Raw genomic sequence first — 14,884 nt, 5'->3', positions numbered from 1 at the left:
GATTTTTAATCAGTCAGGGAATCAAGAGTCATGGGGACAAGGCTTGAGGATTATCATATCAGATCAGCTATGATCTCATTGAATTGCAGAGCAGACTCGGTGGGCCAAATGGCTGACTTTTGCTCCTGCTTCTTATGGTCTCTAGATATTAGAATAGGTAATCGAAAGCTCAGTTGAGAAGGTAGGTTTTAAACTGTTGACTTAAAAGTGGAGAGAGATTGAGAAGGGGAATGGTTTAGGGAAGGAATCCAAGGCTTGGAGTTTAAGCAGCTGAAAGAAAGCAGGAATGTCAGTGGTAGAAAGATTGAATGATGTGGAGATGCTGGCATTGGATTGGGGTAACCACAGTAAGAAATCTCACAACACCAGGTTAAAGTCCAACAGGTTTATTTGGTAGCAAAATCCACCAGCTTTCGGAGCACTGCTCCTTCATCAGGTAAGTAGGAGTTCTGTTCACAAACAGGGCATATAAAGACAAAAACTCAATTTACAACATAATGGTTGGAATGCCAATCTTTATAGGTAATCAAATCTTAAAGGTACATACAATGTAAGTAGAGAGAGCATTCAGCACAGGTTAAAGAGATGTCTATTGTCTCCAGACAGGATAGTTAGTGAGATTTTGCAAGCCCAGGCAAGTCGTGGGGGTTATAGATAGTGTGACATGAACTCAAGATCCCGGTTGAGGTGTCCTCATGTGTGCGGAACTTGGCTATCATTCTCTGCTCAGCGACTCTGCGCTGTCGTGTGTCGTGAAGGCTGCCTTGGAGAACACGCGCCCGAAGATCAGAGGCTGAATGCCTGTGATCGCAGAAGTGTTCCCCAACAGGAAGAGAACATGCTTGCCTGGTGATTATCAAGCGGTGTTCATTCATCCATTGTCGTAGCGTCTGCATGGTCTCCCCAGTGTACCATACCTTGGGACTTCCTTTCCTGTAGCATATCAGGTAGACAACGTTGGCCGAGTATGTACCATGTACCTGGTGGATGGTGTTCCCATCGACATGGCATCTGTGTTGATGATCTGGCACGTCTTACAGAGGTTGCTGTGGCAGGGTCATGTGCTGTCATGGTCACTGTTCTCCTGAAAGCTGGATGGTTTGCTGCAGACAGTGGTCTGTTTGAGGTTGTGCCTTTGTTTGAAGGCAAGAAGTGGGGGTGTGGGGTGGCCTTGGCAAGATGTTCGTCTTCATCAATGACATGTTGAAGGCTTCAGAGAAGATGTCGTAGCTTCTCCACTCTGGGGAAGTACTGGATGATGCAGGGTATACTGTCCACCGTGTCCCGTGTTTGTCTTTTGAGGAGGTCGGTGCGGTTTTTCGCTGTAGCGCGTCAGAACTGTTGATCGATGAGTCAAGCGCCATATCTTGTTCTTGTGAGGGCATCTTTCAGCATCTGTAGGTGTCTGTTGCTATCCTCCTCATCTGAGCCAATCCTGTGTATTTATGGAGAGCTTGTCCGTAGGGGATGGCTTCTTTAATGTGTTTAAGGTGGAAGCTGGAGAAGTTATCCGTGGGCTTGCGGTACAGTGAAGTGCTGAGGTGACCGTCCTTAATGGAGATGCATGTGTCCAAGAATGCAACTGACTCCAGAGAGTAGTCCATGGTGAGTCTGATGGTGGGATGGAACTTGTTGATGTGATTGTATAGTTGTTTCAGTGATTGTTCACCATGGGTCCAAAGGAAGAAAATGTCATCGATGTATCATCATGAAAATGTCATCAATGACAACTGCCAGTCTCCAGATGCAATTTTACAACTCATCTGCTTCATCCTGGACCACAATGTCTTTAATTTCAACAACCAGTTTTTCATCTAGACACACGGAACAGCCATGGGGACCAAATTCACACCTCAATATGCCAACATCTTCATGCACAGGCCCGAACAAGACCTCTTCACCGCACAGGACCTTCAACCGATGCTATACACTAGATACATCAATGACATTTTCTTCCATCCACCAGATACATGGTACATACTCAGCCAACATTGTCTACCTGATACACTGCAGGAAAGAATGCCCTGAGACATGGTACATTGGGGAGACCATGCAGACGCTATGACAACAGATGAATGAACGCCGCTTGACAATCATTGGGCAAGACTGTTCTCTTCCTGTTGGGAAACACATCAGCAGTCACGGGCATTCGGCCGCTGATCCTCGGGTAAGCATTCTCCAAAGTGGCCTTCATGACACACAACAGCGCAGAGTCGCTGAGCAGAGACTGATACCCAAGTTCTGCTCTTAGGGAATCTTAAGATAAGGAAGGGCAACAGATGGAAATGTTAGTGAGGGCTGGTGGGGTTGGGGGGGTTTGGTGGAGAGGGGGTGATGGTGGGGGGCCAATATTGAGTGCCTGGAACGAGCTGCCAGAGCCTATAGTCATGGTTAAGATGCGTATAGAGGGATGTGGGCCAAACGTGGGCACTTGGGAATAGCTTAGTGGTTAAAAAAAAGCGACATGGACAAATTGGGCTGAAGGGCCTGTTTCCATGCTGTAAACTTCTATGCCTCTATTAGAATTATGCTTTTGTGACTATTTCTAGTCGGAAATGGGTATTCAAACCAACGTGTTTCAGACCCAACAAGGAATAAGCTATGTTAGATTAAAAGGTGAATGAAGAGCCAGAATTAGTTAACCAACTGACAGTAAGGAAACATTTTGGCAACTATAATGTGATTAAATTTGATATTAGGTTTGAGAAAAAGAAGTTAGTCACAGAGTCAAGGTTTTAAATTTAAGCCAGAGAAACCGGTAAAAGAATGAGACCACAAAAGTAACCACAATAAACGGGACTTAAACCTGCAGACAATCAGCGAGCAATACTGATTGAAGCAGTGATACAACATAGTTCGAGTACATACACCCAAAGGCAGAAGCTTCACTTGTTAGCCAAGTTGGGCAAGATGACAGCTCAGTGACTATCACTGATTGCTGTGCAGATACGTGGATTTGGGCCAGTGTCTGTGGGAGTTTGCGCATTCTCCCCGTGCTTGCGTGGGTTTTCTCCGGGTGCTCCGGTTTCCTCCCACAACCCAAAGATGTGCTATTAGGCTGATTGGCAGTAATAAGTTGTCCCTAAATTAGTTTCCCTCAATGTGGATGGCCATAAAACATTCGACAAGGGTCATGGGTGGAGAGGGGGACTGGTGGTGTTGGGATGGCGGCGCAGGCTCGTTGGGCCGAAGGGCCTGTTTCCCGGGCTGTTTTTGTTCTTTGTTCTTTAGCCGACCATGGTCAACAATGAGGTAAAAAACAGCATTAAACTGACAGGAACAACTTATATAAAGGAAGGTGGAAATCCAGCAGACCAAGAAGGGGAGAAACAGCAAAAAAGGGATAAAAAGAATGTAAAAGGAGGTGCAAAAACGACAAGAATTTGCAAGGAATAATAAAGTTATTAGCAAACTTTTCAAAAATAAAAGTAAGGTAATGTAATTGTGACTTTGCACTGATTAAAGCAATTCATAAGAGATAAAGAAACCACAGTAGGGTTGAATCATAGATGAGCTATCATCAGGTGGAGTAGCAGGGCAATATTGATGATGACGCAGAAGAGGAGCCATGAATTCTTGATGGGCCCTTGTTTTTAAATGAGTGCTTTAAAAATTCATTTTGACTGAAATGCCGTGGAACATGGCGGCAGAACATCATGTGCATTTTTTGAGTTGCCAAGTTGATTACTGTAAAATGGAAAGAAGTTTCTTTAATATTGCTAATATTAGAACATAGAACATAGAACATTACAGCGCAGAACAGGCCCTTCGGCCCACGATGTTGCGCCGACCAGCTTTTAAAAAAAAACAACACTAACCCACTAATCTAAACCAATCCCATTTCGTCCATAAACCTATCCACAGATCTCTTAAACGCCCCCAAACTAGGCGCATTTACAACTGCAGCTGGCAGGGCATTCCAATCCCTCACCACCCTCTGGGTAAAGAACCTACCCCTGACATCAGTCCTATAACTACCCCCCCTTAATTTAAAGCCATGCCCCCTCCTGCTAGCTTTCTCCATCCTAGGAAAAAGGCTATCACTATCCACCCTGTCTAAACCTCTAATCATCTTATATGTTTCAATAAGATCCCCTCTTAGCCGCCTTCTTTCCAGCGAAAACAACCCCAAATCTCTCAGTCTCTCCTCATAGGATCTCCCCTCCATACCAGGCAACATCCTGGTAAACCTCCTCTGCACCCTCTCCAAAGCCTCTACATCCTTCCTGTAATGTGGGGACCAGAACTGCACACAATACTCCAAGTGCGGCCGCACCAGAGTTGTGTACAGTTGCATCATGACGCTGCGACTCCTAAATTCAATCCCCCTACCAATAAACGCCAAGACACCGTATGCCTTCTTAACAACCTTATCTACTTGATTCCCAACTTTCAGGGATCTATGTACACATACACCTAGATCCCTCTGCTCCTCCACACTATTCAAAGTCCTCCCGTTAGCCCTATACTCAACACATCTGTTATTCCTACCGAAATGAATTACCTCACACTTCTCCACATTAAACTCCATCCGCCACCTCGCGGCCCAGCTCTGCAACCTTTCTAAGTCACAATATTGGTAGCAAATATATATTTTTGTAGAGACGGAGGGGCTGATTATTCCTCACTTTCAAAAAATGGCCCTCTTAACTCAAGTTCCTAAAAACGCCTGGTGTCCAGAATTCTGTCATAGAATCATAAAATCCCTACAGTGCAGAAGGATGCCATTCAGCTCATCAAGCCTGCACAAACAACCCCACGCAGGCCTTATTCCCCTAACCCCATGTATTTACTCTGCTAGTTTCCTTGGCACTAAGGGGCAATTTAGCATGGCCAATCATTCCGCACACCTTTGAACTGTGGGAGGAAGCCGGAGTACCTGGAGGGAACCCACTCAGATATGGGGAGAACATGCAATCTCTACACAGGCAGTGACCTGAGGCCAGAATTGAACCTGGGTCCCTGGTGCTGTGAGGCAGCAGTGCTGACCATTGCTCTACCTTGCCACCAATGCCTTCAGAGAGAGAAAGAGAAAAGGTGGTGTGTGGAAACAATGGAGTGTTGAGCCATCATTCACTACCTTGAACACAACATAGGAAAGGCTAATATACCTCATCAACAACGTTAGAATAACGAAAAATACTCCGTCAAGTCAATGAATAGTCCTATTAAAAGCCACAGGCTAATACTGATCTACTTCAGTACATTGGCAGTGTATTTTGAATGTATTTCATGTTACACATGATGACTTTTTCTGAGTTGCTGCATTTTGCAATTGAGTGAGTTTGTTGTGGGCTGTCACACAATTCACACTGAAAAAAATTATCCGAAAGTCTTTGATTTCTGTGTTGGCCTAGAGACAGTTTTATAGGCTGAAAATGGCTCAGAAGGGTTACACTTCACTGATCTTAAAATAGTTTCTGGCTACTGCCAGTACATCACACTGCAGCTCCAGATCTCCAAAGAGATCCCTGATGCAATAAAAATGCTTTATTTTTATCAATTGGGCCAGGATCCCCAGAGTTTTGGCTTTCAAATTTAATATGCAAGTTTTGTGTCATCTGCCTTGTAGAATGAAGCGATTTGGAATGTCATGTTCATACCAATGACACAGTGCCACAGTGTTCAGTAGCTAGTCCTGTGAACATGGAGGGTGGGGGGGCTAACATGAGCAGGCAGGGACATCATGTCTGATAGCCATTGTTGGTTTGCCCTGAGGTTAGTTTTATTTATAAAGAGAGATTGAATAGACTGGGGTTGTTTTCCTTGGAGCAGAGTGAGGGACGTGATTGAGATGTATAAAATTATGAGGGATATAGATAGACAGGAAGAACTTTTCCCCTTGGTGGAAAGTTTAATGACAAAGGGCATACGTTTAAGGCAAGGAGCAGGAGATTTAAAGGGGATGCGAGGAAAAACTTTTTATACTCAAAGGGTGTTGGTGACCTGGAACTCATTGCCTGAAAGTGTGGATGAGGCAGCAACCCTCATAACATTTAAAAAGTATTTAGATGTGCACTTGCAATGCAAAGGCATACGAAGCTACATAGGCCAAGTTCTGGAAAATGGGATGAGAATAGTTAGGTTGTTTTCTCTTTGACTGGTGCAGATATGATGGGCTGAATATGCTGCATACTTCTATGAGCCATGAGAGTGGCCAAATAAGTCTGCCTCTTAACAATCTTGCAAAAGCGGCAAACAGGTAGGGGGTGATTCTCCCACCCCATTGTGGGGGCCATTTTGCAGGTTCCCCGCTGGGCGCTCAGGCCTCAGCACATTTCCCACTGCTGGATTTTCAGCACCATTAGCAGAAACCGGCACAAAGCTGCACAATGTATGCAGCACCTAATTTGCATACTAGTTAAATGCCATTAGCAGGCCCAGGACTGAAATCTTCGGGCCTGCTAACGTCTCCCCCCCACTAGGAGTGTTTCCCTCCAACAGTGTTTACTGTAGCTCCCCATTTGCAGGGAGCTGGTAACCCGATCCCACTGGGCCAAAGAGGGGCAATCGAGGTCTGCCAGAGGGCCAGGTGTACCCTTTGGGCACTGTCCTGGCCCTCTGGCACTGCCCAAGTGGCAAAGTGCCAATGCTCAGAGGGCACTTGGCACTACCCACCAGGCATGGGGCAATGTCAAGGGGGCAAAGCCTAATGGGGATGGGGCATCTGGATCACGGGGGTGGGGGGATCCCGTTGCCACTCTGCAGTCAGGGTTGGTGGGGCAGGAGGGAGGCCAGCGGTTGGGACTGGCCATCTGGGTGTGGTGAGGCAGCCTGTTGGGGGGTTGGTACTGCGGAGGGAGGTGGGGGGGGTGTGTCAGCACTGTAGGGGGGCGGGGATGGTGGTGGTTTGGGAGATCGAGGCTGTTGCGGGGGGGGGGGGGGGGGGGGGGGGGAGGGGAAGAGTTAAGGCTGGCCCAAACATATCTGGGAGACCAGCAATCAGGCGGGGGGGGAGGGTTGAGGCTGGACATGGGGTGCTTGTGTGGGAGTGGGATTGTACAGTTGGTATTGTGGTATTGTGGGGCTGGCCAGCAATCAGGAGGCTGGCTGACAGGGGCCACTGCACATTATCCAATCTTGGTACTGACAGATTGGCGCATGTGCAGTGGCCCACTCAGCGCTATGCTGCTGGCCTCTCCAGCGGGAATAGGCCCCACCTACTGAATTTTAACATGATTCTTTGTTGGAGATTCTTTTTTAACTTCCCACTGATAAAAACCAATGCGATTTACTTCAGCTTTTATGTAAATTTGACACTCAGAACGTTTTTGGGCGAGTCCCACCTGTAATTCTTGCTGTTAGACTATTCCATTTTACCTGCAAGACATATATCAACTTGGGTACACCAGCTAAGAACACACACGTTGATGCCACATTAGTATACTCTTGGCACATCATCAGCAGTGCAGCTCTCTGTTACCCAAGCAGCACCCACGCAGATTTTTTTTTGTCCTTGCCAACCCTGGATTCGACTGAAAAGGGCAGAGGAAGCAAACTGGCAGATGGTCACCTTCTTGGGAAGATTTTAAAGTGGATAGTCATAACAAGCCGGGTGCAGGGTAGTCATAACACGCTGGTGCAATGATGATTCAGATGCTCAAATTCACCATTGTGTCCCTTGTTTGTGACGTTACTGATTGCTGTTCTTCTGTCATTCCCTTAAAGAATCAGAATGGCTCTTTGGAAATAATGCGGGGTGAAATTCGGATTGGGTGGTAGCGCAAAGCAGGAGTTAATGAATCAGGGGTCTTTTCATAATCCATTGACACTGATGGAAAAGAAAATTGGGCAAAGTGTAAAGCAGGCTGATGATTCACTGGTTACCCGCTTTGCACTGGCAGCTGATATTTTACTCCCGTTCAGGCAGTGTTCTCTCAGTGCCAAAAGCTGGGGTAAATTTTCCAGTCCCGCCCATGGCAGGAATCATTACGGAAAATTTGATGGACATTTAAAGGTCCATTGGCCTCAGGTTGGAATTTCCGAGGTTGGGTTCTGCCGGAAAATTCTGCCCATGGTCTGCACCCACCCAGCTGGGGAGAGGTTGAACTGGCTCCCTTTCTTTATCTAATACCCCACCCTGCCTCCTTTCCCCCAATTTGGTTGCAACAAGATTACTTCAGAAAGATCTGTTCCTTAATGGATACCTATTCCCAGTTATTTCTGTTTTTAAAAAAGAGTCAATTCAAGCAAGCTTTCTTGATTTACATTAGAGTGAGTTTATTTGCTATTAAATGCAAGGAAAATAATAGAAAATCATTTGTACATACATTCATACCTATTAAAAATGAGAAGTGAGTCCAAAAATAGGTTAAAAATCAAGTCTTTGACTTGTCCATGAGTAGATGGTAAAATTTGCCATTGTTTGTGATTCCTGTACCACTAACTTCTGCAGTTGAATAGATAATTTCAAAATTCCAGGATTCTGCAGCTTAGCTGGGAAGAGTTGTTGTGCTTCATTTTCAGCTGTGGTTTTGCTGATTTGAGAGACAACAAGACTTTTACCTGTTGGAGCAGGGGTGACTGCTACCATCTTTCCTTGCCTCTGTGTCACACACTCTGATACCTGCACGACTCCACCCTGACCAAGTTTGTAGCTGGCTGTTTATCCCAATCTCCTATGTAATCCTGGAAAAGAGGAGAGCCCACAGCCAGTTCTGGGACATAACTTGCCATTGGGGAAGCTTGGCTGTTCTCTTCAGGGAAACAAAGGTGGAGAGTAGATTTATTGGAGGTGCTCAAAATCATGAGGAGCCTGGACAGAGTAGATAGGGAGAACCTGCCCCCCCGCATTGGTCGCAGGTCGGAGGACACCGGTTTAAAGTGACGGGCAAAAGAACCAGATGCGACTAAAGATCCTACACACAGCAAGTGGGTAGGATCTGGAACACACCGCCTGAGAGTGCAGCAGAGACAGTTTCAATCATGGCTTTCAATAGGACATTAGCTGAGTAGAAGAAAAAGCTACAGAAGTGCAGGATATAGGCGGGGGTTAGGATTAGCTTGTTTGAACATGCTGGGCTGCATCGCTTCCTTCAATGCTGTAACCATTCTCTGATTAAAATGCAAATTGGCATTATTGTTGATGAACATGGGGCCAATGTGATCTTTATTTAAAAAGAATATTTTAATTGAGAGATCTTCTCTTTTAGACCTAAGACTTCATTCTGAGAAAGACCACAAAATCTGGTAAACGTATTAATAGATGTGGGGTGATTCTGCACAAGTTTTCACTGTTGGAAATGTCAGAGGAGAATATTGTTACAGATGCGTCATTACTTTTTTTTTGGTTTTGGCATTCCCATTGATGACTTTGTATCACACAAAGTTAACTGAAAGATCCTGTGCACCCACTATTTGCTTAGGTTAATAAGTATTAATCTGGTGTCCACAAGAAGAAATCATACCTGCCGTAACTTTGCCAAGGCCAGTCCTTCTGGTACAACACTACTTTATTAAATATGAGTTTCTGAATGGCGGGAGTTTAAAACCCTTGCTCACAACCTGCACTGTGAATAATGTCCCTGCTTATCCCCTGCCTACCACACACTGTGTGAAAAAGTCACATCAGCAAGTTACAACAAATCAAGGCCTGTTCTCTGGACCTCGGCCTGTGTTCTGGGCCAACATTACCCATAGTGCAGGTTGTGAGCAAGAGTTTTAAACTCCCGCCATTCAAAAACTCATATTCCACAAAACCCCTGGGAAAATCTCTAAATTTTGCCCTTGTCCTTCATGGCCAATTTAACAATACCCTTAGATCTTGACTGTTCGAATAAAGACTTCTCCTGCTAGAAGGCTCCTTAAAATTACTGCATCCCTCAGTCATTCAATACATTTGCTTCACATATTACAAGTCTCAGTGTCGATGCTGGTCCCTGCAGTTAATTTCAATGATATAACCTTATTTCCTCTTTGTTTAGTTTTTCCATGAAGATAAAATAAATGCCGTAATGCAATTAGATATTAAAAATAATCTAATTGAAATAGACTTTGATGCCTTGCTATCTGATTTGAATAAAAGGATTGGAATGTAGCTTTGGATTTAAAAATAGTGTTGCTGTAACCTTTGGAAAAACCTACAGCCTGCTGGGGGCCTGAAGAGATTAGTCAAATAGATAAGGCAGTCTCCAAGCTCAATGTCTCCTTATTAAGTAAGAATACAGACAGGGATGAATAATAAATGTTGGCACAGCTAACAATGCCCAAATCCCATGAAAGAATTTTTTAAAAATTGTACCTCAGAAATTTCAATCTGATAATCACGTAATTTTGGTCTCTGCTTTGTGAACTGAACTTTGTATTTGTGAAGAAAGTTTGCAACATTTCCTTTTGATGTGCACAAGATTTTAAGGGTATGCTTTAAACCTTCGGGGATGTGGGCATCGCTGGCAAGACCAGCATTTATTGATGACTCATTCTGGTAACAGGTTGTGCTGACTAGCTGTGAGTTTGAAGATACACCATAGTTATGTTTTGTTTCTTAATGACTTGAACTACGAAAGAGCATTGGTTGACTCTGTGATGGAGATTGACCTTTTGAGCAGTGTTCCAATTTGTCCTTGTAGGAACAGTAAAAAGTCTGACAACACCAGGTTTTAGTCCAACCTATTTATTTGATAATATACTCGCAAGCTTTCGGGTTAGCCCCTTCGTCAGGTGAATGGAGAGTTCTGGCCTCAGACAGAGCATATAAAGCACAGACAGTTTAGAGATTACTGATTAGAATGCGAATCCTTACACCTAACCTGCTGTTCAAGACCTGAAGTGGCTGATAATGTGAGTGGAAGGAGCACTGATCACAGTTTAAAGAGATGTGTATTGTCTCCAGACAGTACAGTAAGTGAGGTTTAGCAAACCCAGGCAAGTCATGGGGGTTACAGATAGTGCGACATGAACTCAAGATCCCTGTTGAGACCGTCCTCATGTGTGTGGAACTTGGCTATCAGTCTCTGTTCAGCGACTCTGCGCTGTCGTGTGTCGTGAAGGCCGCCTTGGAGAATGCTTACCCGAAGGTCAGAGGCTGAATGCCCGTGACCACTGAAGTGTTCGCCAACAGGAAGGGAACAGTCTTGCCTGGTGACTGTCGAGCGATGTTCATTCATCCGTTGTCGTAGCGTCTGCATGGTCTCCCCAATGCTTGCGAGTATATTATCAAATAAATAGGTTGGACTAAAACCTGGTGTTGTCAGGCTTTTTACTGTGTTTACGCCAGTCCAACACCAGCATACCCACATCCTTGTAGGAACACAGAGAGGATGTGTCCCATTCAATTTACTTCTGAAAGTATAAATTTCAGAGTTTTATCACTACTCAGGAAAAGAATCTTTAGTTATGAACTTGGCAGGCTACCAGTCCCATTTCATTTAATCTGCTCAGCTTTGTGTAAGTGGAATGTAGGCATTGATTTCCACGTGCTCATGAATACCGATCTTCTCATCTCAGCAGTTTAAGTAAAAATGTTTTTGGGAACTTTAAACAAACTCGACAGAAGGCTTTCTTCAATCAAACCATTGCTTGACTTTGATAACCAATAGATGCAGAGCATCATCCTGTTAATCACATCACTGACGCAGGGTAGGCAATGGGTTATCACGCTAAGCGACAATGAAAATCTCCGCTCCTAGTCATGTACGAGGGGCTTATGTGATTCTGAGGGATACTGTGTATGCTTAGCCCTGTTTGCTTCAGTCTATGCAAGGACTTTATCCATGCAAAGACTTAATTTTAAGACTTTTCTGCCTATGTAACTAACTCTGCTAAGTTTAAAAAATGACTATGTTTTAAAAATCAGAAGGCATGCTGGGTTAGTTGAAAATTGACTGTATTCTTGGAGGGTGCACAATGCAGGCAGAACAAGTTTTTCATACAAGTTACGAGACTTGTATTTTTCTAGACAGAGACAGCATGTGAAGGACATTTCCAATAACGAGATAAGGGTTGAGATATATTGTGGATTTTAGAGTATGTTTGTGCAGCTTGTTTTCAATTTTCTGCTCAGTGTGGCTCAGTACAGGGGCTGACAGTAAAAGCCAGGCTCTCCAAGTTCGCTTTGGTTTTTCTCTGCTTCTGTCATGCTTTAATTCTCTTTAAGTTCTGTTCAATAAAGGAAAATCTTCTAAAAAATCATACCAAGTGCTGTCCCTTCGTCCATTCAAATGAATCAATGGACCCAACAGATTCACAACCTGACCTTCAATGGAAAGAAGCCCTACAAAAAAAGATGCTGTAAAGATGAATTTCTCTGCTCTTCCCTAATAACACGTTTGAACCCAATTTATTCTGCAAGACTTCCTGGATTAAGGTTGCTAAAGTTTATGCCAAGTTGCTTTGTGTTACACGCAGATATGTTCATGTCCGCTAGGAATGGGACTGACATAGTCCAATTCATTTTGTGCAGATTGTCATAATCAGCAGAAAAGTTTCCATCAATCTGAATCCTAAGGCACATTCAGAAGGCTAATTCTTGTGAAAAAAAATTTTGATTTTTGATACAATAAACAAAGCAAAATAAAGAAAGATGCCAACCCAACAATACTTCTAACCTGACGTTTTGAACACCAAAACTGGAAAGCATTCTCACATAGGTTGTATTGACAAGTATAGAAAATGCACAGGATCTATCATCAGGACTTTGTGATTCGTGTTGCTAGGAATGATAAACTGAATACTCAGCTGGAAATCCAATGTGGAATTGCAACTCCCACTATAATAAAACAATGGGAAATCCGCTAATGATATTCACATATACTTAAATGGGGTTCCCATCGTTGCGTGGCTGGAGCCTTATTGCATCACTGGTGGGAGACAGGGACAATCGAACAGGAAAATCCCACTGGCATGAAAGCTGTTTTGGGACTCCCCTCAATTCTTCACCCCCCCCTCCTGCTGTCAGCCCTATCCACTGAAACCAGGGGTGGAAAGTCCTGGCCAATATCTATAACTATCACAATTCTACAGAAAAACAAAGCATACACTACAGGTATATATAGGGTTTGTTAAGTCTGTGAATTTAACTGTTATGTTAAACAAAAACTCGAGAGAAGGGAATAAGTTTGGAATACAACAATTCCTAGATGAGAAAAAAAGCATTGTTCATTTAGTTCACCTTAGTCTCATGATATAATGATAATGGGGCTCTTGATTAATTGTAGCAACCAATCAATATCAATTAGTCCATTAAAAAATGTGCTTTGGCAACAGAACCAGTGTTTGGGTGTATGTTTTAAAATAAAATAAAAACAGCACAGCTAAATTTGGTAATGTTTTCAGATTTCACAAATGGCAAGGTTTAAAGTTTTGTTAGGCTGGAAATGATATACTAACATTGACTGACACATGCATGCACATCCTCTCTCTCTGGTTGCTATTTCAATGCTTAATTAGTCTGCTTAATTGAAACATAAAGGAGCAAATAGGAAATCAGCACTCAAGTACATTATCCAGGAGTCCCATGGCAGGGAGCCTTAGTCATAGATTTAGCAACAGAAAGTTGTAGACCTACCTCCAACCTCTCCCCCCCCCCCCCCCGCCCCCGGTGAATGGAACTCTCTGCTGGGAGTGTCTTCTTGGTGAACTCGTCATTGAGTTGTCAACAGTCAGTATTGTCAACAGTACTTCACAGCTTCTATTATGTTCAGTTAATACTCAGAGTTGGTGGTCTTGTATTGACGTTTCTGTTAGAACAATCTTTAAATGTGTTAATTCTTCACTAAACACTCTCAGTGTGTCTTCAAAAGGTACACTATTTGCAGGATAATTGGCAAAAAAAATGTTATCCTCTCATGATATTGTTTTCCTTTTTGCAGGTTTTATACAAACTCTTTAAGACTTTCTGCGTCATGTCCTCTGTTCGAGTGTCAGATATTTTGGTTGGAATTATTAAGTTCTTCCTTGTGGGATTCGGAGGTTTATTGGTGGGCATTACTTATGGAATCATTGCAGCCCTCACTACTCGCTTCACAGAGAATATTCGCGTTATTGAGCCTCTCTTCGTATTCCTATACAGCTATTTGTCATATCTGACAGCCGAAATGTTCCATTTCTCTGGCATTGTGGCGTAAGTATTGCACCTATTCGCACATTAATCTCCAGGGCTAACAAGCTGCCTGTGTGAAATTTAAAACCTGTGACTGCACTTGTAATGTCATAGAAATGTTCTTCATTGAACTGGTGTTTTGGATTTCTTGACAGAGAATGAGCCGCTCATGGTCATAACTTGTTGGTTTCCTCAATAACAGTTGCATCAAAGCTTTAGAATTATCCTAAACACTTCAGAGGTTTGAGGTAAACAGATACGGATAGAGAGATTTGGAAGGGTGGTCAAAAGTTTGTTCAAAAATTAGTCTCCATGAAGGGTTTTAAAGGATGAAAGAATGGTAGAGAGATCACTTAATTTTCGGGAAACTGAACAAAAATACACAGATATACATGGAAGCAGTTGGAAAGTAATCCAATTGTGTTTCAAAGAAAATGAGAGATGTTGAATTCTGAGCTCCAAATTTAAACTATGGCTTTTATAATTACAATGTGGAGGTGCCAGTGTTGGACTGGGGTAAAAACAGAAAGAAGTCTCACAACACCAGCTTAAAGTCCAACAGGTTTATTTGTCACAAATGTCACAAGCTTTCGGAACATGTTGTTCCTTCGTCAGGTGAGTGGGAGTTCTGTTCTCAAACAGGGCAAAAAGACACACGCTCAATTTACATGAATAATGATTGGAATGTGAGTCCTTACAGGTAATCAAGTCTTAAAGGTACAGACAATATGAGTGGAGAGAGCATTAAGCACAGGTTAAAAGGATGTGCATTGTTTCCAGACAGGAAAGTTAGTGAGATTTTGCAAGCCCAGGCAAGTTGTGGGGGGGTTACAGGTAGTTTGACAT

The 14,884-nt window shown here is 43.5% G+C and overlaps 1 protein-coding gene across 1 annotated transcript in view; it reads left to right on the top strand.

Moving 5' to 3' along the window:
- LOC145342642 (sodium/hydrogen exchanger 2-like) overlaps positions 1-14,884 on the top strand; it is a 151,359-nt gene that overhangs the window by 31,253 nt on the left and 105,222 nt on the right. The window contains exon 3 of the mRNA XM_080188188.1: positions 13,809-14,059. Within this exon, the coding sequence (XP_080044314.1) occupies positions 13,809-14,059 (251 nt within the window). The remainder of the gene's footprint in view (positions 1-13,808; positions 14,060-14,884) is intronic.

The sequence above is a fragment of the Carcharhinus amblyrhynchos genome, chromosome 4 (assembly GCF_965287045.1).
Source record: "Carcharhinus amblyrhynchos chromosome 4, sCarAmb.v2.hapA, whole genome shotgun sequence".
Classification (NCBI taxonomy): Eukaryota; Metazoa; Chordata; class Chondrichthyes; order Carcharhiniformes; family Carcharhinidae; genus Carcharhinus; species Carcharhinus amblyrhynchos.
This window is presented reverse-complemented; position numbering and strand designations above follow the sequence as displayed.